This window comes from Lactuca sativa, chromosome 2 (assembly GCF_002870075.4).
Source record: "Lactuca sativa cultivar Salinas chromosome 2, Lsat_Salinas_v11, whole genome shotgun sequence".
Lineage (NCBI taxonomy): Eukaryota > Viridiplantae > Streptophyta > Magnoliopsida > Asterales > Asteraceae > Lactuca > Lactuca sativa.
In genome coordinates, this window is record NC_056624.2 from 3,985,714 (window position 1) to 4,009,124 (window position 23,411).

General features: G+C 37.3%; 1 protein-coding gene and 1 pseudogene across 13 annotated transcripts; both read right to left on the minus strand.

Annotated features, from left to right (window-relative positions):
* Positions 1–6,750: 6,750 nt before the first annotated feature.
* On the minus strand, positions 6,751–10,670 carry LOC111899000 (uncharacterized; annotated as a pseudogene).
* A 963-nt stretch (positions 10,671–11,633) lies between these two features.
* LOC111898993 (dnaJ homolog subfamily C GRV2) lies at positions 11,634–21,548 on the minus strand. Of its 13 annotated transcripts, none has more exons than XM_052768217.1 (12): positions 21,412–21,548; positions 17,814–19,593; positions 17,092–17,628; positions 16,096–16,696; positions 14,225–15,786; positions 13,970–14,106; positions 13,574–13,677; positions 13,368–13,431; positions 12,860–13,281; positions 12,616–12,683; positions 12,083–12,371; positions 11,634–11,947 (listed from the first exon to the last, which is right to left on the minus strand). In XM_052768217.1, the coding sequence occupies exons 2-4, from the start codon at positions 18,036–18,038 to the stop codon at positions 16,430–16,432; spliced, it is 1,029 nt and encodes a 342-aa protein (XP_052624177.1). In that variant the 5' UTR covers positions 18,039–19,593; positions 21,412–21,548; the 3' UTR covers positions 11,634–11,947; positions 12,083–12,371; positions 12,616–12,683; positions 12,860–13,281; positions 13,368–13,431; positions 13,574–13,677; positions 13,970–14,106; positions 14,225–15,786; positions 16,096–16,429. The 13 variants fall into 13 exon arrangements, with proteins under 13 accessions (XP_052624177.1, XP_052624174.1, XP_052624175.1 ...); XM_052768214.1 differs by lacking the exon at positions 13,368–13,431 and adding an exon at positions 13,804–13,866; XM_052768215.1 differs by lacking the exon at positions 13,368–13,431 and adding an exon at positions 13,794–13,866.
* Between the last annotated feature and the right edge of the window lie 1,863 nt (positions 21,549–23,411).

Below are 23,411 nucleotides of genomic sequence, written 5' to 3' on the forward strand. Positions count from 1 at the left end.
GGACGCGCTGTTGGTGATGAGGTTGTTGACACAATGTCATGGGATGATTTCACGATGAGGTTTAGGGCTGAGTTAGCACCGGTGATCGATGTGCAGAAGTTGGCGCGAGAGTTTCAGGATCTTTGCCAGACTATTGAGATGGTGGTTTAGATCACCACGATGTTTTGGGATAGGGCACTTTTGGTTCGTCAGTATGTGGCAGATGAGGAGATGAAGAAGGCGAGATATCATGAGCTGTTGATAAGCTATATTCGGCAGTTTGTGAGCCGATCCAGTTGCAAGACACTTGAGGACATGATAGCGAGAGCTCGTGAGAAGGAGATTGATATTGATATGGAGAAGAAGAGGAAGCTAGACCAGGCTCAGGGTTCGGGGGGATCATGCAAGAGGCCCACGGTTCAGGATTCAAGACCGAGAGGCCAGCAGAGCCGGAGCCGTTGTGGGAAATGCGGCAGGATGCACTAGATACCATGCAGGGTGGGTAGTTCGGGCTGCTTCAAGTATGGTAGGATGGGTCATTATATCAGGGATTGTACTGCTACCACCACCACCCCAGGATCTGGTTTGATTTGCGTCCATTGCAATCAGAGGGGCCATAAGAAGGCCTAATGTCCGAGTTTAGTTGTTGCAGGTCCGGTGTCTGCACCCGCTCCTGCGACTCTTTGGATCACTGACGGACGCTAGGTTAAGGCGGATACTCCTATGGTCAAGAGCAGGGCTTTCCAGTTGAAGGGCGAGGAGGCTCATGCGACACCCGATGTGGTGACGGGTATGTATCTTCTCCTTATTTATTTATTTATTTATTTATATTGAATTGGTGCTTATATTTATGTGTTTTATTTTAGGATCATTCCTTGTGGACGGTATTTTTGCTGTGATATTGTTTGATTTGGGGGCTACCCGATCCTTTGTATCACTTGCGCTTAGCAAGAGGTTTGTTGGAGCTCCGGGGGAGCTGGATTGTCCATTAGATGTCGAGATCGCAGATGATAGATCTGTTCATGTTGCGAGGGTTTATCGGGGTTGTACGCTTCAGTTGTTCAGTGAGGATTATTTGATTAATTTGGTTCCCATACCTTTGTGTGGGAACAAGGTTATTGTGGGTATGTATTGGTTGAGCCCCAATGGGGTGGTGATCGATTGCGGGTAGCAGTTAGTGCAGATTCAAACCCCAAGTGGGGGAGAGTTATGGGTTCTGGGAGAGAGAGCTCAGAGTGGGCCATATTTGTGTTCAGCAGCGAGGGCCTGACACTATATTCATCAGGTTTGTTCAGGATTTGTCGCTTATGTTATGGATATGTGGGATAAGGGTTAGGTGATCGTGGATGATGTGCTGATAGTGTGGGATTACCCGGATGTGTTTCCATAGGATTTTCCTGGGTGCCTCCGGAGAGGGTGGTTAAGTTTAGGATTGATCTGGTTTCGGGTTTGGCTCCAATAGCTAAAGCACTGTATCAGTTGGCTCCTCTCGAGATGCAAAAGTTGTCTACACAACTGCATGAGCTATCAGACAAGGGATTCATTCGACCGAGCAGTTCACCTTGGGGACACCGATCTTGTTTGTTAAAAAAAAGGACGTGTCTCATCGTATGTGCATTGACTACCGAGAGCTGAATAAGGTAATAATGAATAACCGTTATCCACTCCCGAGGATTGATGATCTTTTCGACCAACTTTAGGGTGCATCTTGGTTCTCCAAGATTGATTTGTGATTAGGTTATCATCAGATGAGGGTTAGGGATGAAGATGTGCAAAAAAACGGATTGCTGGAACCGTTATGGTCATTACGAGTTCTTGGTGATGCCTTTTGGGCTCACCAATGCTCCAGTCGCGTTCATGGATCTCATGAACCACATGTGTAGACTAGTTCTAGATCGGTCTCTGATAGTATTCATCGATGATATATTGGTTTATTCCAAGGCTCAGGAAAAATACGAGGAGCACTTGAGGTAAGTGATGGAGATGTTAAGGAGGGAGAGGCTTTTCACGAACTTCTCCAAGTGTGAGTTCTGGTTGCGCGAGGTGCAGTTTATGGGGCACCTTGTCACCCAGAATGGTATTCTGGTCGATCCGGCCATGGTCGAGGCCGTGATGCAGTGGGAGGTTCTCAGGTCTCCATCTGAGATTCAGAGTTTCTTTGGTTTTGCTGGTTACTACTAGAGATTTATCTAGGATTTCTCGAAGATAGTTGTTCCTTTGACTCGGTTGATGAAGAAGATGGTTACGTTTCACCGGGGGCCTGAGAATCAGGCAACTTTTGAGACCTTGAGACAACGGTTGTTTGAGGTACCGATTCTGACCCTGCCATAGGTTGTTGAGGATTTTGTAGTTTATTGTGCTGCGTCGATCACGGGTTTTGGAGCAGTGTTGATGTTGATGGGTTGCGTGATCGCTTACGCTTCAAGGTAGCTAATGCTTCATGAGGCGAATTATCCGACGCATGACTTGGAGTTGGGGGCTATGTCTTCCGTCCTCAATATTTGGCGGCATTAACTCTATGGGGTCCATTGTACTATTTACACGGATCACAAGAGCCTGAAGTATTTGATGGACCAACCTAATATGAATATGAAAGAACACTGATGGTTGGATGTGGTGAAGTATTATGATTGTGAGATCCTCTATCACCCGAGGAAGGCTAATGTGGTGGCCGATGCTCTCAGCCACAAGGCCATCGTGGCTCCAATCTGGGATATATGTTTGAGGATGACCGTGATTACTCCACTGTTGAGTGGATTCGGGAGACTCAGGTCGAGGCTATGAAGGAAGAACACCGGAAGAGTGAGCGTATAATCGGTCAGGTGGCTTCCTATCGATTGTGATAGTTGTGGATTGTTGACTCTACATCAGTGAGTTTGGGTTCCATATTGGGGCGGTGTGCGTCAGGTTATGATGGAGGAGGCGCATTAGTCGACGTTATCCATTCATCCCGAGGCGATGAAGATGTATAGGGATCTTCGTCCTGATTATTGGTGGTCGTGCATGAAGTGGGATGTGGCATGGTATGTGGAGTGGTGCTTGACTGACAGGAAAGTCAAGGCTAATCACCACTGACCTCACGAAATGATGCAACCGTTGGAGATTCATGTATGGAAATGGGAGGATATTACCATGGATTTCATCACAAAGTTACCCTGGATTACACGCGGAGTGGATTCAATTTGGTTCATCGTGGATCGGTTCACCAAGAGTGTGCATTTCATTCTGATTCAAGAGAGTATTTCCGCAGAGAAATTGGGTGAGATTTATATTTGGGAGATTGTGGCACATCATGGGGTGTCGGTGTCGATGGTTTCGGACATAGATGTCCCGTTTACTTCCAGTTTTTGGAAGAGGTTCCATGACGAGCTGGGTACTCATCTCCATTTCACCACATCATTCCATCTGAAGAGCGATGGTCAGAGCGAGTAGATGATTCAGACATTAGAGGATATGCTTCAGGCGTGTGTCTTGGACTTTGGTGGGAGTTGGCATACGTATCTTCCGTTAGCGGAATTTTTGTATAACAACAATTATCACGCTAGCATTGATCAACATCCTTTCGAGATACCCTACAGGAGGAAATGCAAAACATCGATTTTTTGGGGTGAGGCCGGTCAACGGGTTTTGGGCAGTACCGAGGCGGTACTCAAGACCACCAAACTGATTCAACAGGTTCGGAGTAGGCTCTAGATAGCTCAAATTCTATAGAAGAGTTATGTCGACAGGCGCCGATCAGACTTAGAGTTCTAGGTGGGGGATTTGGTTATCCTGAAGGTGTCACCTTGGAAAGGTGTTATCCAGTTTAGGAAGATGGGCTAGCTGGTCCCCGGGTACATTGGTTCTTTTATGGGTGTTAGCCCAGCTGGGCTAGCTTGCTTAGTGCTTGGATCTTCCTGATGATCTTAGTCAGATCCACAATACATTTCATGTTTCTCAACTACAAAAGTGTTTAGTCAATGATTCCGTAGTGGTTCCATTAGAGGATATTCAGGTGGATAACCATCTGAATTACATTGAGAGATTGGTAGCGATTCTTGATCGGAAGACCAAAACCTTGAAGAACAAGGTTATTGAGTTCGTGAAGGTGCAGTGGCAACACTGCAAGGGTTCGAAGTGGACTTGGGAGCCGGAAGAAGAAATAAGGGAACCTTATCTGGAGTTATTCAGTGCAGTGGACTTTGAGAATGAAGTCCGATTCAAGTGGGGGAGAATTGTAACACTTGGAAAATGGTAAGTTTCATAAATAAGTCTGATGCACGATCGCTCCTTCGGACACGTACGCGGGGCGTACATGTGGATTAGTGAAACCCAAATTTTAGGGTGTTGCGCCCTATTTAAACCTTGTGATAGCCTCACTAGGTCATGTTTAGATAGCCTCCATCCCTTTGTGTCCAGAAAATCGAACCCTAAGTGAGATCTTGAGAGTTTGAGCCTTAAAGTGTGATTTTTGGTGCATTGTGATGGTAAAGAAGAAGTGAACCACTTGGATTTGTGCTTGGATCTTTAAGATCTGTGATTAGCTCTTCATTTTCCTTCTTTTGAGGTAAAAAGCTTCCATCTTGCTTATCCTTAATGATAGATCTAGCATAGTGCCATTTTATGCTCTTTGAGTCCATGGTTTGATTGTTGAGCCTTTTGCTTCACTCCAGAAGTGATTGTTGGTAGATCTATGACCCTTTTGGTCCCTCTGTCCATAAAGGTGCAAGATTTAGGGAATTTGTGGTCTTATGCATCCATTAAGTCATTTGTTAAGTCCTTTTGAGCTTCAATAGCTTCATTAAGCGATGCATGCACACAAAGTTGGCAACTTTACATGATAAGACACCTTAAGAAGGTTAGATCTGAGTTGGGGTTGAGGTCTTCATCGATAAAGAACTAAAAAGTGAAGGTTGACCACATAAAGGGAGTACGTTGGGCGTACAAGCTCGTACACGCCACATACAAGCCCTGAAGTGAGTACGCTTAGCGTACAAGTTGAGTACGCCCCGCATACTCAGCAGTAGGCTTCGGTTTCATGGGCTCCTTGGTATTAGGCTATTGTGGACCTTAGTGACTTGGGCTGTATTTGGCCATTAGAATTTTATGAATGGGCTACTAATATTTTATTGGACTCTTGGTTGGGGGCCCATGAAAGGGGTCTGGGCCTAATTTGGAAAATTGGCCCATATTGGGATTTGAGTGATTATTATGGAAATTGGGCCTTTGGACAATTGGATAGGGCTTTGGCCTTGGGTGAAGTTAGGAAAAGGGTAAACAGGGATTTTACCCTATTTTGGGCTCTTAGCGTGGGTCGGGACCCGATTATTGATTGCAAGATCATTTTGTGATTTGTATCGCGGGGATTTGTAGCGGGCCAGCAGCCAGAGATTTATCTGTGAGATTCGGCATTGTGAGGTGAGTTTCTTCAATAGGTTCGCGGGTCTAAGGCACCAATGTCGGCCCTTGTTTATTATGTTAGGATGCTAGGAGTCTGCGTGGCATTTTCATGTGTTATGTGTTGCTATGTATATTGGGTGGGGCTCGATGCCGGAGGAGGCCGGATGACTGTATCGTATGCTATTTTCCTTATGAGTATTATATGTGTTAGCATGATTATGTGATATATGTCTATGTGTATAGTAGGCGGGGCCCAATGTCTGGTGGGGCCTATGGAAAATAGATATTTATACAAAACAGGGCTCGTTGTCGGGCGGCGCCCGAGGCCGAGTGGAACTCGATACAGGGCAGGGGCCCAATATGTGGTTTATTATGTATGGTATGGGGTAGTTTTGGGAACTCACTAAGATTTGTGCTTACAATTTTTAGTTTGTGTTTCAGGTACTTCTGGTTCTAGAACCTTGGATGATTGCATAGCACACACCACGTTGTTCCGCATTTTGTGATTTACTTTGATATGATGTGATGATTGATACATTTGTTTTATTTGGATTTTTATGATAATGTTTCTTGGATATTGGTTTCAATAATTTTAAAATGAAATTTTTGGGTCTTATTTTTGGGATGTTACACTAGTTCCATTAAAGTCTCATTATTTTGCCATAATTTATGAATATGTACCAAGCTAAAATTTAGTGATGATTTGACCTTTTTCTGTCAGTAACATACATTTTACCGGTTTCATTGTTGACATGGACGCCTAGTCATTGAATGAGCTGATGAGATGAATATGTTAGGTTATATAATTCTGTGTTGGGTTAAAGACATGGGATTTTAATCAATCAAATGAAATCTCAAGTACATTTGGGAGATGATAAGCAACTGTGATTTGGAAGGACATGGGACTCTTGTGATCATTACAGGCAACAAATCTAAAATTTGTGTTTGTACACCATCACCAACTATAATAAAGCACATTAATTTATCAACAAAGAGTAGATTTAGGTTATGCATAATACACAAAGACTTAACATATTAAATAGGCTTATAATTCAAGCTTAAATCTACAAAGTGGTGATAAGAGTCAATTTGAGATGACTAATCTCCTAAGAAAATGACAGGGAAAAAAGAGATACTTGAAGCAATTTTCTTAATTCGTTAATAACCAAACAATATGAATACAAGCAAATTAAATATGCAAACTAGGTCCTAAAATTTAGCTAGAAATGGGAACAAGTAGTAAATAGAAGACATAGCCTAAAGCAACAACTTTTGACAGGAAAATAAGGAAATGTGAGCCTATCTTTGAATTCATGATTGGTGGAAATAAGAATTAGTCTATTAAAGAAAGAAGACCAAATAAAAATTCTCAAAGTAGCTCTTGGAATGTTACTATTCCCCTTGCTCCAAATTTGCATACTCCAGGTTTTTGTCAGCATTAACTGTGTTATGTAACTCTTCATTCTTATTCATATGTATATCTTCTTTCTTGCATTTGTTCATCTTGAATTTGAACACACAAAAGTCTTTTGCATATTTTTTTTTGCTATAAAACAAATATCCCATCTTCAGGTTGTTTCACTTCATCTTTAATTTGATTGTTGTAGTTGTTTGCTTTGTAAATTGGTTTTTCTGGGATGATGTTGTCTTGAACGTCATCACTAGCCCAATGAAGCTTAGCCTAATAAAGTTTAGCCCTTTATCAAAAAGATGTTATAGTGTTCTAAAATAATATGGAAGATTCTAGAACATTATGGAGGCCTATGGTATATTGTAGAATATGCCAAAAGACTATAAAATATTCTAGAATGACATGGAAGGCCTAGAAATGTTATGTAACATTCTAGAAGGTCATGGAAGACACAAGAACGTCCTATACTTCTCTAGGACATGGTAGTGCATTCTAGAAGCTAGTAAATACATATAGAGTATGGTTGATGATTCTAGAATGTTGTAGATGTGTCTATTTAGTAGAAAAATCTTGAAGCTTCTTTAGAGGAGGTGGTAACACCTATAAATATGTGTGGAAATCCTTGGCTCCAAACCCTCCAAGCATCCAAGAAACATTTCAAGAAAACAAAATGTAGTAGTCCCTCTAAAGTGTAAGTTCTTCTCAAGTGATCTTAATGAAAGTAATGTTTTTTCACACATAAAAAGTCATGTTGAACTTATGGTTGGCAAATGGAAACATACTTGTGGATCTGGTTGGACACATAAGGATGTTGATGCCCCCATCCATTTAGGATTGTTTGGTCTGGTTTTTTTTTATGGTGAGGTTCGTTAGCTGTTTCTCAAGGTTTGTTGAAACTTTATTTTTTGCTTCTACATCACTTTTTCTTCTTATCCACGACATTATTCTTAAATCTATTTCATTTGTATATGTAGGGTCAAGGATTCAAAAACCACTGGCCATGGACTTGTACATTAACAAAATATGAAAATTTAAGTATACGACCCCAACATGTTTGTCAGGTTTTTTAGAACAACCTTATATTGAAAAATACGGGTATATCATAAAAAAATGAGAACATGAGAAACAAAACATATTATCATACAAAGGGATCACTACTAACAAAGGGTTAAAGACACAGTCCAACCAAACATGTATGATACTTGAGTTGAGTTACAAACTACAAAGATCACCAAAATCGATTATTAGTAATCTTCTTTCAGCTTCTATGAAATCTTGCCTTGAATTAAGGTGCTTGGTTTGTGACTATTCCCATTATTGAGAAAAGGGCAATCACTTTAAAAAAATATGCAAGGGAGCGTAACTTTACCTGTTAATTCATACACGTTTTATGTAAGAAATTAAATTACCAAAATCGATTATCAGTAATTTTCTTTCGGCTTCTATGAAATCTTGCCTTGAATTAAGGTGCTAGATTTGTGATTATTCCCATTATTGAGAAAGAGGCAATCACTTTAACAAAAATATGCAAGGAAGCGGAACTTTACATATTAATCCAGAGACGTTTTATGTATGAAATTTATTTTTTACCTTGAAATAAGGTGCTAGTTAATGTTTCTTGTAAAAAAAATGAAGTTTGTGATGAGACAAAGTTTTAAGAAAGAATGTTTGACTACTGGAAAAACAATATTCAAGATACCACTAACCAATAACCATAACAATGAAAAATGATAATGAGTTATGCGGTTTGGTTTCAAAACAACAAGGAAAAGAATCGAGTACTTACAAACTTTAACTAAAACAAGGACATAAGTACCATGGTGTTCAAATATTGATATCAGATGGTTGAAGTTATCATAACTTATCTCCTATGATTCTTGATGTTTTCCTTCGATCTTAACTTGAAATCTAATGCAGGAGTTCACATCATCATGATCTGAAAAACACAAATGAAAGACAATTATGTTATGAACTGACTAATAAAACAATTTCAATAATAGATTCAAACACAAAAGCCTCCAATATTACTCGAATCAATAAGAAAAAGGGATAGTTTGGAAAATTTGAGAAGCCGCTCTCAAAAAGGAATAATCCTCTAAAACAAACAAGATGCCTATCCCTAATTATTCCTAGTACTTATAAGGTAACCCTCAAACTTAAATTACACCTAAAATACCCTTCTACTATAGGAGATTCCCTAATGATGTTGATTTCCCATCTTACCCCCTTCTATAAAGCTTTGCTTAAGTGAATGTATAAGACATTAATAAATAGAAAAGAAAATCTTATAGGCAACAAGGGCGACATTAATTAATAAACTTAGTTTCTTCTGAAGTCCTACATAAAATATATAACAAAGATAAAGTTGAAAATATAGAGAAAATATCAGGGCTTTTGATGAAAATATATAACAAAAATAGTACACAACATGTTTTCAATTGATGTACTTTCAGAAGACCTACCTCTTGTTTCATCTTTATAAAGGAGTTGATGTCTTCCTCTACATAATACGAGCCAAAACTTGTTTCGACTCCTTTTAGCTCCGGAGTAAACAAATTTCCCGTGGTGAAAGTCATTATTGATGGGCATTTTTGGATGGTCAAAGTATCAAATAATGGGAATGAAAAATCCATCTTCTCCATGCAAAATCCCTTGAGACATCGAAGTTTATCAAGTTTTAAGGACTTGAAACGAGGTAACACAATTTCATTCATTTTTCCATCAGATTCCTCCTCCTCTTCATCTACAACAAATACCTCCTCCATATTCTCGCAATCAAATATGTGTACTCTTGGAGTTGAAATAGACTACCAACCATGGAACTCCTAAAAGCATATTGTAAACTATAACAGCCATCAATAGAGACTCTTGTTAGGTTTGGAAACTCAAATATTTTCCACTGATTGCTCTTCCATATATGCTTGAGAGAAGATAGACCCATCAACTTCACTTGTGTTAGGTTTGGAATTTTGACAAGAGTAGTAGTTTGCGGCGATTCATCAAAACCATTGTTTATCACTTCCAACGCTTCAAACACATCCTCTACCAAATTACAGTAGATTACCTTAATCTTTTCCAACTTTTGCAGTTGTAGCAACTCATCAGATGGGATAATCTTTTTAACAGATCTATCAAATGCCACATGTAATTCGATCAGATTATGAAAAGACCAAATGTTTGATATCTTCTGAAGTAATAGCAGCCGGGCACCAGGAGCTTGTATGTTCTAAACTCGGGAATGGGGTCTACAAGCCAAAAAAATAAAATAAAAAAGAATATCATATAAGGCAATCAACTCCACTATAACCAAAACTAGTTTCAGTAGTAGGGGTTGTCACATGAGAATTAAACCAACTTCCACGAGGATTATATTTGCCTAAACTTGTTTCTACATAGTTGGGTTGTGGAGCTTTCGACCCACCGGCTGTGAACACCTTCATTTGTGGGCAGTCCTTTATCATAAGATTATCCAATGAAGGCCACCGGAACTCATTAGTCCCTAAAAAGAAACCCACCAGCTCTGGTAGATACTCTAGTTTAATACGCTTTAGATGAGTAAATACCACAACCTTAGAAAAAGATGCCTTTGTTGTTTTCTCTACTCCATCATCTTCTTCCTTCACCACAATCACTTTCATTGCCTGTAATTCTCTATCCATAACTCTTCAAGTTGTACAAAGTTTTCAAGTGTGGAACAGGTGAATATATGTTCCAAAAGGTTACAACCCTTGATATTCAATATCTTTAGGTTGGGAGGTTCAAACATAACAATACTCTTGTTAATCCTTTCTACTTTTTCAAACACCTCCTTCATCCCATGTCAAGACTTTATTTCCAACACTTGAAGCTTTTGCATCTATCCTGCTGCATAACATGGAATCATACTTGATAATGCATCATAATATTATATATTTATCTCTCTAGGGTATTGGCATAAGGTCCAAGATACACTATCCACTTGAGAAAATTGCAGTAAATGACAAAAGGAGAGAGATGAAGTCACATAGAATAGAAACGAGAATTGAGGGAGAAAGATAAAGGGAGGATACGGGGGTGGGGGTAGGTTTTGTTTAATGATTTAATGTATATAATAATTAAAATATAATTCTAAAAGAAATTAAAAAATATCATTTAGGGCAAAATAGACATTTTAACTCGATCATAGACTGTCATTTAGGGACATGTTGCGTTACTTAATAGAAATCTGAGTTTCATATTGTAGGAAATACATATACACATACATGAATAACTAGGAATCTGATTATGAGCAGTAAAAATTTCAATCTCTTGTGTGTTCAAATGAATGACACTTTTATGCCTTCTAATCTTATTGTTGGGTTTGTATAATTAAAAACTAATGAGTCAATTACATGCTCTAACTTTTTCAATATCTTCTGGTCATAGGGTCTGTTGTATTTTTCTAGAATATGATTAGCATCAGGAGGATATTCCAAAGAGAAAACCACTACTAGAAAAACAGCCTTTTACGACGCGCAATGCGTGTAGTAAAACGCTCAGACGACGTGCAAATGCGTGTCAAGAAAGGCCCTGTCATAACGAGAAACGACACGCTTTTGCGCGTCGTAACCTTACGATGCGCATTTATGGCGCGCAATGCGTGTCAAGGAAGCCCCTTTCATAAAGAAGATGACACGCATTCACGTTTCGTAAAACAACGCACATTTACGACTTGCATTGCATATCATTAAAGCTCATGCCATAAAGAAAGGCGACATACAATTTTGCGTGTCATAAAGTTTAAATGTTTAAAAATCATATATATTTTTTGTAAATTTACTAATTTTCAAATTACATCACACATTTAATGTCTCATAATATAAAATAAAATTTCATACACAAAAAATAAAATAAATTGCACAAATTATAATGTCATGTAAAATAATCATTCAAATGTTAAACAAAAATAATACATTACTAACATGGGTTATACATTCCTATAAAACTAACAACCCTCGGTGACCTTGATCTGGATCGAGGTCGACTTGGATCGATGGCGGCGATTGGATTTTAGATACACAACATGATTACTGACCTAAGACCTTGTGCAACAAGTACATCCCATGCCCTATTTCTAGCAACCACCACACGTTTTAGTGTCTCAAGGGCTAGTATACTTCCTCCTTGCCATCCAATAGCTTTCATTGACAATGGAACCACCTGTAATTTATTAAAAAAAACAAGGTCAAAACTGAAAACTAAGTATGCCCTTGCTCCTTTTTTCCCCTTAACATGTTGAACTTAAACAATTAAACGCCCATTATGTATTCAAGGGTAAAATGGTAAAAAAATCACATGGGCAGTGCGATGGATCATTCTATCTAGTAACTCCTGGAGTAACTTATGATGGCATTATTGGAGGTGAGACTTCTATAGTTCTATCAAAGCAGCATAAAGGAAAGACTTTGTGTTTTCTTGTAAATCTGATTGTTCTTCATGTGATAATTTGTAAGGTGACTCTTTTAGTATCATGTTCAAAGCAGAAATGGCTAGGATTCTTGTTTGTGGAAGTTGACTTTTTAAATTCTTTAGGAAATGACCAGCTGCTTCAGTGAGAATCTTTGATGATAAATTTGGTTCATTTCTAGATGACATAGCCAATAACATGAGAACCCTATTTGCCATCAAGCTATTTTGGATGATAAAAAAAAGTATTTTTTTTACTATTATTAAAGCATTGTACTTTCCATTATTTTTTTTTACTAACACAATGATTATAGCATTATACTCTCAGTTTTTCTTATTAAGACAAATTGAAAGTATGATGCTATAATAAACAAGAAAATGAAAGTACATTGTTATTTATTGCAATTAACCATTATATATACCTCAAGAGTCTCGGATCCCCACACTGGGAAAGCACTTTTATGTGCTTTCATCATTCTCTCCAGCATATCTGATAATAAAAAGTGGGAAGAATTTAAGCTTTCAGAAATCACCAAAAGAAACATTAAACCAGAGTTTGAATACCAACAGATGAAGATTTTGGTTATCAGTGATAACTAAAACACACTTTTAGTGTATAACTTTACATATGAAGATACATTATTTTACATGTTGAACTAATGTTACCTGATCTTCTCCGCCATTCAACAACTAGAGACATTCGTTCGGTATGAACATGTAATTCTTGTTTGTGGTTAGACTTTAGCTTCCATAAGTTTGCTTGCGTTCTTGTATCTGTATATTGTCTTCTGATATTGCAAATAATGTTATCTGCAACATAAAATAGATTAATCAGGAACCAAACAGAGGAGAATTCTTTTGAACTAAAAAGGAATTTGGAGGACTGGTTACTGAATTCGATAAAGCTGTATGAAACAATTTAAAAAAAAAATTAACACATGTTTTGCTGAGTTGAAATAATCATATATTCATGTGTGTATATAGACCAGAATAAACTCATAGAACTTATCTCGGAAACCAAAGATACAAAGCTCCCTTGTCAAAAATAACCCCCAATAACAACTGATACCATTCCCTAGTAAGCCCACCTGATATCATTCACATGTTTTCAATAAGTATATTTTCAATAGTTGACTGACCATAGTTGACGAAGAAAATGATGAAAATAGCTTACTTTCAAGAATCAAGAATCACAAAAGTGTGAGATGAGGGAAAAGTTAATGGACACAAAAAGTTATCTAATATTGAAAAAAAATAAGAATAATAATTTAAGATGCTAAACTCACCAACATCTACTTTTATCAGGTGAGTTAACTGTTAATAAGTGAAGAACTTAAAGTAAATAATACTATCTTCAAGAAAAAAATTCAAATATCTCACCATTAGGAGAATAGATACTGAGATATATATATGAACTGATGAAATCTGTTTGCTTCGTCCTGTCTCACGATTAGTCTCATCAGAGATTTCCTTCCTCACAGCAGCTGCACAAGAAAAACAATAAAGATATGTTTATTGATTATACGAATCTTCAAGAATGTATGCCCTGAGAAAGCAGTGACATGAGTTCATGTAGTTTGACCAAACTATGGGGATTTACATTTACTTACTAGTGCCCAAAATAACCAAATATTGACCTTCTCCTCTAGAGGAAATCCAATATTCTATTGAATCTTTGGGAAACAAAAACTAGTTAAAACAACATTAACCAATAAAGATTATTCTATTAATTTATACTAAATCTGAAATATAATTAGAACAGGTTTTTTTGCTCACCTGTTACTAAGAACGGTAGCCAGAAATATCAGCTGTCCCGGGCAGAGGGTAGGAATAAACCATTACGAAACCATTAAATACAACTTCAAATCATTCACGAGGATTAGAAGAAGCCTGTTGTCAATTGAAGCTAGTTACTGCACTTCCAAATCAAAATATTTGTAACCAAATAAGAATGTTATGAAAATTATTATAAAAATGAAAAAACAAAACCATACGTTGAAAAAAATGAAATTGTGAAAGACAAACAGAGACCTTTCTTTCTCTCTTCAAATTGGCAAGAAACTTCCATATTTCAGTTAGCATGAAGGCGTAACAGTTTAAAGTCGCTTTGTTCTGGTTACCTCCTACCTCCCCTGATGCTTCTTCCCCCTCTGGCTACTGTTTGGTTATTAACAATAACCCCTAATCAAATAGAATATAAAGATGAACTGAATCAAAACAGTTAAAACAATATATGGGTTAGTAAACCCTAACCAAATTTCTAGAGAACAACGGAATCAGTTAGTGGATTCGGCATAGTCTTCTACATTTGCACCAAGTAGAATCACAAAGTGAAATACGTTTTGCTGTAATTGCAAGAACAGATAGCATATATATCATCTTACAAAGTGAAAGCATCAAAACTTTTATCCTTTTGTCTAGTGAACAAGATAGAAGACATTGGTCCAACAAAGAACCAATATGACATCAGATATATATATATTGAACCATGAATCGCTGGTTTTCATTCCTCTTCAAGACCAATCCCTACAATACCTAATAAATAAGGGATATCAACTATGAAGCACCAACATGCAAACCCTTGAATTTGCAAGCATCATAAAGCATAGATAATACAATAATAAATTAAATTCAAACCTCACCTGAAGCGTTGTCTAGAGAGAGAAGTAGCAAAAAAAATAAGGAGATGAAATTTGTATATATGCAAATCAATATAAAAAGATTACATTGAAACCCACATCAGGAGCTGGCGACTGAAGCTATTAATAGACAGTATTAACAGAGGCTGAGTCGGCAAATGGAAGTAGAGGTGGAAAGGGCACGTTTCATCGACGCTTCAAACCAACTAGCTTTGGGGAAACACTCCACCACTGTCAAGAAGGAAACCTCACCGCTAGGTCGGTGTCGGTATTACCTGATTTAGGGTGAGTAAGCAGCAAAGAAGAAGAGGTGTTGATTAAAGGGGATGTAAGAGTAGAAAGCATCATTAGGAGAAACTCCACCGGCCAAAAGGAAAACCCACCACCAAGTCTTCCGTCTCAACGTGATGTCAGGCTGACCGGAAGCAAGCAAGAAGGCAGCTTTCATCAGAAAATGACATCGTTTCATGAATCACATTATCATGTGAGGCTGATGTAGGGTTGAGAGGAATTAAGCACACAAGCATCCACTTACTGATGATACTGCTTATCCAGACTGGCCTTGGAAAACGACATCAACGGAGGTGAAGGGAACGCATAAAGAAACCCCTGTGAAAGAAAAAGCAAGAGTCGATTTGAAGTAACCAACAAATGAAATTGAAAGGTAGAGGCGCTACATTCTTTTTTTTTGTTCTTGTCACCACACATCAACATAGAGAAATCGAGAACCCCTGCGGGTTTGATCTGTTCAAAAGACGGGATCAGAGATTTGGTGATATTGCAATTTTGTTGTGGGAGAAAAGAGGATTGGTGATGATGTTAGGGTTTTTTTTGGGTATTAGAGTGAGAGAGAGAGAGAGAGAGAGAGAGAGAGAGATAGAAAAGAACGATGGAAATAAGATAGAGAATAACAATGGCGGCCTTTCAAACTTTTGGGATTTTCGTTTCCCCCAGCTGCAAAAGAAGAGAACGCGCCTTTCATTAAAAAAATATAAAGCGACATTTCTAGATGACGCCCATTTTTAAATAAGTGACCTCCGTGTTTTTAATTTTTTTGCTGGACATTAAATTTAGGGCACGCACAAAAGCGTGTCCTTTATCCTTCAAATTTTAGAAGAGATGACATTATTTTTAGGGCACACGCTTTTGCGTATCGTAAAGCACCGCGTGTCATTGTTTGCGCGTTATTAAAGAGCTGTTTTCTAGTAGTGAACGGATTTAAATAAAAAAATTGAATAGTAGCTGAAAATGTTAAAAACGTACCTTATATTGATGAAGAAAGGAGGTATTTGTAATGGTACTGCTGAAAGATATTTCATTGTTCCCAGTCTTGGCACCACCACCACCAATACACTTGAGATTTCGCAGGCCATATAAATTGAGAGAATCAAGAAGAGGGAAGAGAGTGGTGCTTGTTGTGTGGGTAGATGTAGATGGAGATGTTATTTTTTTTCTTCTTCTTGTTCTTCACCATCTCTCTTTAAAACCACTTCTTCAATACCATCACAATCTTTTATCTCAACTTTCTTTAGGCTGGAAAGGAGCTTTGCCATGAGAGGTGAAAATAAGTACTTAATGCTATGACACCTTCTCATTTCTATGGTTGCGAGGTTGTGAAATGGAGATTCTGGCTGTTGTTTCTGAATGAATTAAATTCATTCCAGTTGCACTTACACACGTGACTCATCCCCTCCATATCACTTATTTCCAAATTCTCAAGGTAGAGAAGTATATGTTGTTGATTATCCTGACTTGTTGGAGTACTCTTGATCTCAAATATCACCTCTACTCCTAGATATCTCCCCAACTTAAGATTATGGAGATTATGAAATGAGTGTGTGAGACATGATGGGAATAAAGTATTCTGCACAAATATCCCAACAAGAAATGTAATTAGTAACTATAATAGTCAAGCTAAAGTCGAATACCTCAACGATTTGTAACTGTATATCTATTCACAAGTCCTTTTCTTAAAAATTAAATTTGAGAAGGATTATTTTGATTTTAAGTATTCCTTCAAGGAATATCTGGTCAACAATTTTAAGAACATTCCTACTAATTTTGTCCTTAAAAGAGTGAATTTTTTGTTATTTGAATAAAAAATCATGAAAAGCTTCATTAGTTCCTACCCACCAAACAAAAGTTGGGTATCTATTGAAGAAAATGTGAAATCTTTTCAAAAAAGAGACGGAGTTGGTAATTTGTTTTGATAAGCAACAGTAGTTTGTGAAATGCAAAAATAAATGCATTAAACCATACCTCTTGCCCTGAGCTACTTTCAACCGATCCATATTTTCTTCTGATTCCATCCGAATCATCTATTTTCATGTAGATAAGTGCCCCGAGATCAAAATCGGTGGTAATAGGTGAGAGAAAATTTCTAAATCTTTTACAACTCTCAATACTTATGCTTTCAACAACTTGAAAGCAACGGATAGGGAGACAAGAGTTATTTTCACCACCTTTTATCCTCCACACCTCCCTTAGCTTCCTTAATTTCTCTACTTCAATGTTTCTCAAACTGTTGATGTTGCCGCCTTCTCCAGTCTCACCAATGCAATCCAAGTCGATGTTAAACAACGATTCAACGGAACCAGAATCCTTGACTTTAAACCCTTCAAGCTCACACAACAATGGCATGGGATTGCATGGAAATATATTCACAAGATTTTCACACTCAACCACTTCAATCTCTCTCAACTTAACTTTCTCACTCGTCCTAAAGTCACAAGGCCATATCTCCTCCAAACCACCCATATGCTCAATGTATAGTTTCTTCAACTTAGGAACCAAAACCTAAAAAATAATGAAGTTCTGTTTATAGCCCGTTAAAAACTATACACCATGCAATCAACTTACAAATAAATTTTCGTATATATTTCACCGGTTATTAAACAAAAAACACCATGTGAATGCAACCTCTTTTGAAAATTCTAATTGAAAAGATTGTTTGAATTGTATCAACATAAAAACATATTTACATCTTCCTTTAACGAGCAAGATGTTGCCAGCTTATTCTTGGAATAAACGCTTGTGATATTTGGAATTCCGCTGATTCTCAACTCCTTGAGTTGTGGTAGCGCAATTATGTTGACATTCTGGCACAAATCCAATAACTCTGGTAGCCCACTCAACAATAGAAGCTTCAACTTGGGGAATGTAATTGTCTCTTCTCCTCTATCCCCGTTATGTATGAGTTCTTTCATAACAGGGCAATCACAAACCTTGAGATATTCAAGATTTGACAAAGTTTTTGCAACACTGAGTGTAAAAAGTATCTCAACTCTGCACACTCTGAAACAACAAGGATTTTTAAATTGCAGAACGAAGAGGACTGAGGATGCAGTGAAGACTTCGCCTCAACATCTTCAAGATCATTCATATCATCCACACTTAAACACAGCACCACCGTTTTCTCAAATAACTCGTTAATTCTAGATCCCATTAGTTCACCTTTTTGGGTTACCAACTTCAACGTGTTTTCGAAAGAGTGCTTTCTTGTTATGAAATCATAATCTTCGTTTAAAGAACCTCCCATCGAGACCTTGGATCGTTCAAGATTCTCAAATGATAGATTCTTCCAATGAGCATCATTTTCAAAGATGTCAAATTCCAGAAAGGTTTTTCCAACGTTCAACCACTTCATTGCAGTTATCACCTTTAAAGTTGATGGTCTCTCCATGATAATCAAAAGGGCATGCATAGAGCTTTTCAAGTCTGACCAAATTTTTAAATACACCATTATCTATACGAAGACCGCCACAACCTGTCACATCCAGTACCCTTAACTTCTTCAAATTTCTGATTGTTGAAGGTAGAGATCTAATGCCAGATTTAGCAAAGCTGAGCACTGCCAGATTCGAAAGGCTTCCAATAGAAGAAAAATCAAACATCAATGAGCATCGGTGGAGACGAAGCACTCGAATGTTGGTGGAGCTTCCAAACATCATCCAGTATTACGAGGAACTTACTTTCACCTCCCTTTAATTTGGCCTCAAACCCTTGACGAAGTTCGTCGACTCTTACCTGTTTAGCTTGGTCCTTTAGCTGTATACCCAGGTAACTTGCTATAGATTCCTGAATAGCATTGATGTCCGGATTTTCCCCTACAACAGCCATAACAAAATAACTGAACATTTTCTTTTCAACTACAGTCTGCCTCAGCTTCTTCATCATAGTGGTCTTCCCCACTCCGCCCATCCCCCATAAGGCTACCATATGAGGTTTGTGGTCGGGTCTGAGTGCTTTCAGTGCTTCTGTAAAAGTATGCACTCTTGACTGGAAGTCATTGTGATCACCTGATGGTGTAGAGGTGGATGCATGGTGGAATCAATTCTTCCCAAAGGAATTTTCTCATCAGTCCATTTGATCAGAGAGAGTTGTGTTGTGATACTATCTATCTCGTTGATTATCTTGGAGGCTTTGCTTCCAAGTTTGTGCCTACTATTGAAATCGAGACAACCGAGGTCTTTAGTTGGAAAGTTTTCCACTTTTGCATTAATATTTTGTACTTTGTCCAACCAAGGGCTAACCTGGTCAGGCACCATAAGACGTATTCTTATGTTCCGGTCCAAGTGCTCTTTTTCGCCAGCTCTTGCAACATCCAAATAGTACATTTTCGTATGCATCTCGACCACATATTTTCTGTAGGAAATCATGTAGCCCAGATGCTTTTTAACAGGATCCATGAGAACCTGAACAACTTGTTTTATTATTTCAGTAGCGACATCCATTGCTGAAAATTCCCTCTTGTCGTAAAACCTGCATACATGGCATAGTAGCCAACAAGATAACAAAGGGAATTTGAGGGTACTCTATAATCAAGCCATTATATGCATCATAAATTCATTTCATCGAGTATGGTTGTATTAGCTAGCTTTGGCCCATAGACCGATAATGTAATTCTAACCTATAGAAAGTGTCGATCTCATAATCTACGGCTAAAGTTTTGATAATTTTATAGAAAATGATGGAAATAGAAATTAACAAAATGGATTTTCAATATGGTCAGCTTTTTAGGGATTATTTATTATGATTTAAAAAGAAAATCCAAAAACATATATGAAGTTTGAATGATTAAGAGAAGATTATTATTTAAAAGTTTTACATAAATGTAGCGGGTAAATGATAGACCCTGATACATTTCTTGAATTGATAATCAAACTATGATAATATTAAGATGATAATCCTGTTCATTCGATAGGAATGGACTCTCCAAAGAAGAACAAAGTTCTTAACAATATAATTCTTAGCTCCCTAAACAATAACCTCAAAAGGGAAATAAATACGAGACAGAACTGTGGTCCCAAAAAAAAGACCTGGGACAAAGATAGCGGTCCCATATAATCACATAGAAACTCATAAAGAGGAAACTACCCCTGGACCCAAAACAAGCAATCAAGGATGAGTTGAGGCTTATAGTAAACCAGCAACAAGTTATGCTGCAACCCCTTTTTAGATGGCAAAACTATTTTTTTAAATACAACATATTTAAATATTTACTTATTATATAAATATAAAGAAAAACAAAACATAAACATATGAAGTTGCAGTAAGCACAGTCCACGCTTGTCAATGTTTTCACCAGCCTTCATTCCAAACCAAAGTTTATTTTAATAGAAAACAATGACAACCAAGTTGGCCACATTAGCTTTTGTTCTTTGATATTTATATTAAAACAAAGTTTATCCTAGTCATTATTTGCGTTTAACATCTCTCTCGTCATCTAGGTTAACATGAAAAAGATTCATGTTAATGACCATTACCATGTCTGAGTCTACCAGGAATGTTATCCGGATACAATATTTTCATAGTTTTAGTTGGGCAGATTTTCCAAAGTATTGTCCTAACAAATAAAAAATGAAACTACAAATGGGATAGATTGATTTTTCAGTGTAAAATGCATTATTATGAAATTAGAAATTGAAAATACAACTTTGTAATAGAGAAAAATAAAAGTAAGATGCAGGTTATATAACATACATGAAAGATACTGTGTTGCTATTTATTGCATTCAACTCTTCTTATGTATATCAACCATCATTAAAGAACTTTTACGTCAAGTGTTATGTAGAAATTGGCATGGACTCTTTTCATGCACATTCTGCTCAATCAACATCAGATATTGTTTGGGCTTACCAGTTGTTCACTTTTCGACCTAACAATATTAGATGACTAGAATTCCTAACCATCAACATGCTGTGGCAGATCCATGGGAAAAAGCAAACCTGAGTCCATAATATACTTATAACATAATATAAAATAAAATCTAAAATGTCGATATGTTTTTTTCAAAAATCTTTCCATTTTGTAGTTAAATAATCAAGTTATTAACAAATAACAGTGGAACTAACAATCCCGGTTAATATAAAATATAAACTAGCAATTAAAATAAGCAATTAACAATTTGAAACTAATAAATAACAACTAAATAAGAAAAAAAATCTTCCAGGTTTGCTTCTGCGTTTCCATAAAATGTGAAAGAATTCCAAATACATAACTCTTAAAACTAATAAAATAACAATAAATAGAAATAACCATTAAAACTAAAAAATATGAACAATTAACAATAAGAATTACCTCAATGTTTCTTAACTGGGTCCAGGGAAATCAGAGAGAGGCCAACAGCAGGAAAATGATGTATCTCTCCTAGAGGGAGAGACAAATCGGTGACTAGGAGAGAGGAACAGATGAGAGATAAGAAGAGAAGATGTTTGGCTATAGACTATATAGACTAAGAAGTGAGAATTATTGTCTAAAATCTCAAAACAGGATATTAAAATGGGACAGCTGTAGTGTAGTAAAGATTTGAATATTGGGATATTTATGAAAAGAGCAAACTGCAAAAATGGTCCCTGTTTTTTGTAACTTTTTTTAAGAAAATTCCAAAAGGTTTCCAACTTGCAAATACTGTCTTTTTTTTTTGACAAAGATTTGTTGTGTTTAATCTCTATCAAACTTAAATCCTTTAATTTATTTATTACATTTTTAATACTTATTTTAATATTTTATATTAAGAAAATATTTATTTAAAAAAAATCCTATATCCCACCCCCACCTCTTTTACTCTTCCTCATGCCCTGTGAGCATATGGTCCGGAAAAACCGAACTGAACCGAAAAAACTGACCTATCTCGTGAGGCTTTTAACAAGGACAACCTCTTTTTTGCTATTGGATGCATAACTAATGTGCAAACAACCTGGAGACACAAAATTATTGGATTACCTTTTTCTAGCATAATTAAAAGCTAAAATACCCAAACTGCCCTTCCACTACCAAAGATGCTTTTTATTTGCTGATATTCTCATAATTAATACCCCCTTCCTATCATGGGAGACTGAAGTTGATGTGTAGCAATACCCTACCCCAAAAGATTCACCTTGTCCCCCACAATCCCACTCTTTTGTGTCTCTTGCAATTTGCTTTTCATTGTAGAGCTTCATTCTTATTCTCAAATGACCAATATGTACAAGCTGGTCACTATGAGTGTCTCATCAATGTCAAATCATTTCAATGAAAACAGGGAACTACTCCTAAAATGCATGGCATGGTTTCTAAGGTGTTGTTTGTTTTTTCTAAAAAACCACTTCTGACCATTTATTGTTGCGCTGTGCAGCACTAGGCCCTTCGCAGCTGTTTGTTTTTCAGAAGACTTCAGACTTAAAAATTGTTGCGCGTGTGCTACGTGGCGCAGCACTGGATCCTCTGTTTCAAATCTCTTCACACCTTACTTTAACTTATTGCAGCAGTCTGCAGAGGTTAAAAAACAAACAGACTTTTTATTACATGTTGCAGCCATTTGGTCTACCTCTTCTGCTACAGAGGGTTACAGAGGTGGTCCGCAGACTTCAGACATTTTCGTTTCGAAAAAAGAAAACAGCACCTAAATGAAGTTCCTTCCAACTTGGGATGCCCCACACTCTTCCCAGTTTCAACCATACCCTTCACATTGGCTTTCCCAAAAGGAAGCTTCTCTATCAGCTTCTGATTTGCGTTTGGCCTAGCGTTGACTTCTTTGATGCTCCAACCAGCAATAACTTCACTAACAACTCACACATTTCCTCAATAATAGATCTGTTTCACCACTGTATCAATTTTACTCTTCTTCTTGCTATACCCTACATTGTTTTGGGTTTCCATCTTTGCAATCAATGCCCGAGTCTTGTTCACACGACCTCTCTTACGAATTACAATGGGTTTTCAAAATCAAATTCAAGTATTTTACACTTTTTCCTTACAAAAACCTCGAGCTTATAAGGAACTTATCTTCGTCATTTTTGTTATCTAGCATAACAAAGAGTATCCAAATTAAGTGATTTTTCAGTAGGGGTGTAGTTCTGCTGTTGCAGCATTTTATCATACAGTTAGAGTGCATTGTCACCAATTCCCCTTTCATCTTGGGTTTTATATTTGCCAGCTTTATGGCCTGAAGAAGGATGACTTTATGATGGCATGAGCACAGTGGAGAATATCTGATGGCAGTGGCGAATCTAGAAGTACAAACCACATGGTTCCTTGTATAAATAAAATGAAAAAGAGTAAAACATATTAGTGGTGGTGGGTCGAGTCGTATGGACGAC

What these genes read in the sequence shown, in the direction of transcription:
- LOC111898993 (XM_052768221.1), bottom strand. Translation starts at nt 18,038, where the DNA reads ATGAAAGAACTCATACATAACGGGGATAGAGGAGAAGAGACAATTACA. An exon ending in CTTGCTCGTTAAAGGAAGAT is followed by an intron (nt 17,629 to 17,813) that starts GTAAATATGTTT and finishes ATTATTTTTTAG; the next exon opens with GTTTTGGTTCCTAAGTTGAA. An exon ending in AAAGTAGCTCAGGGCAAGAG is followed by an intron (nt 16,697 to 17,091) that starts GTATGGTTTAAT and finishes ATATTTGTGCAG; the next exon opens with AATACTTTATTCCCATCATG.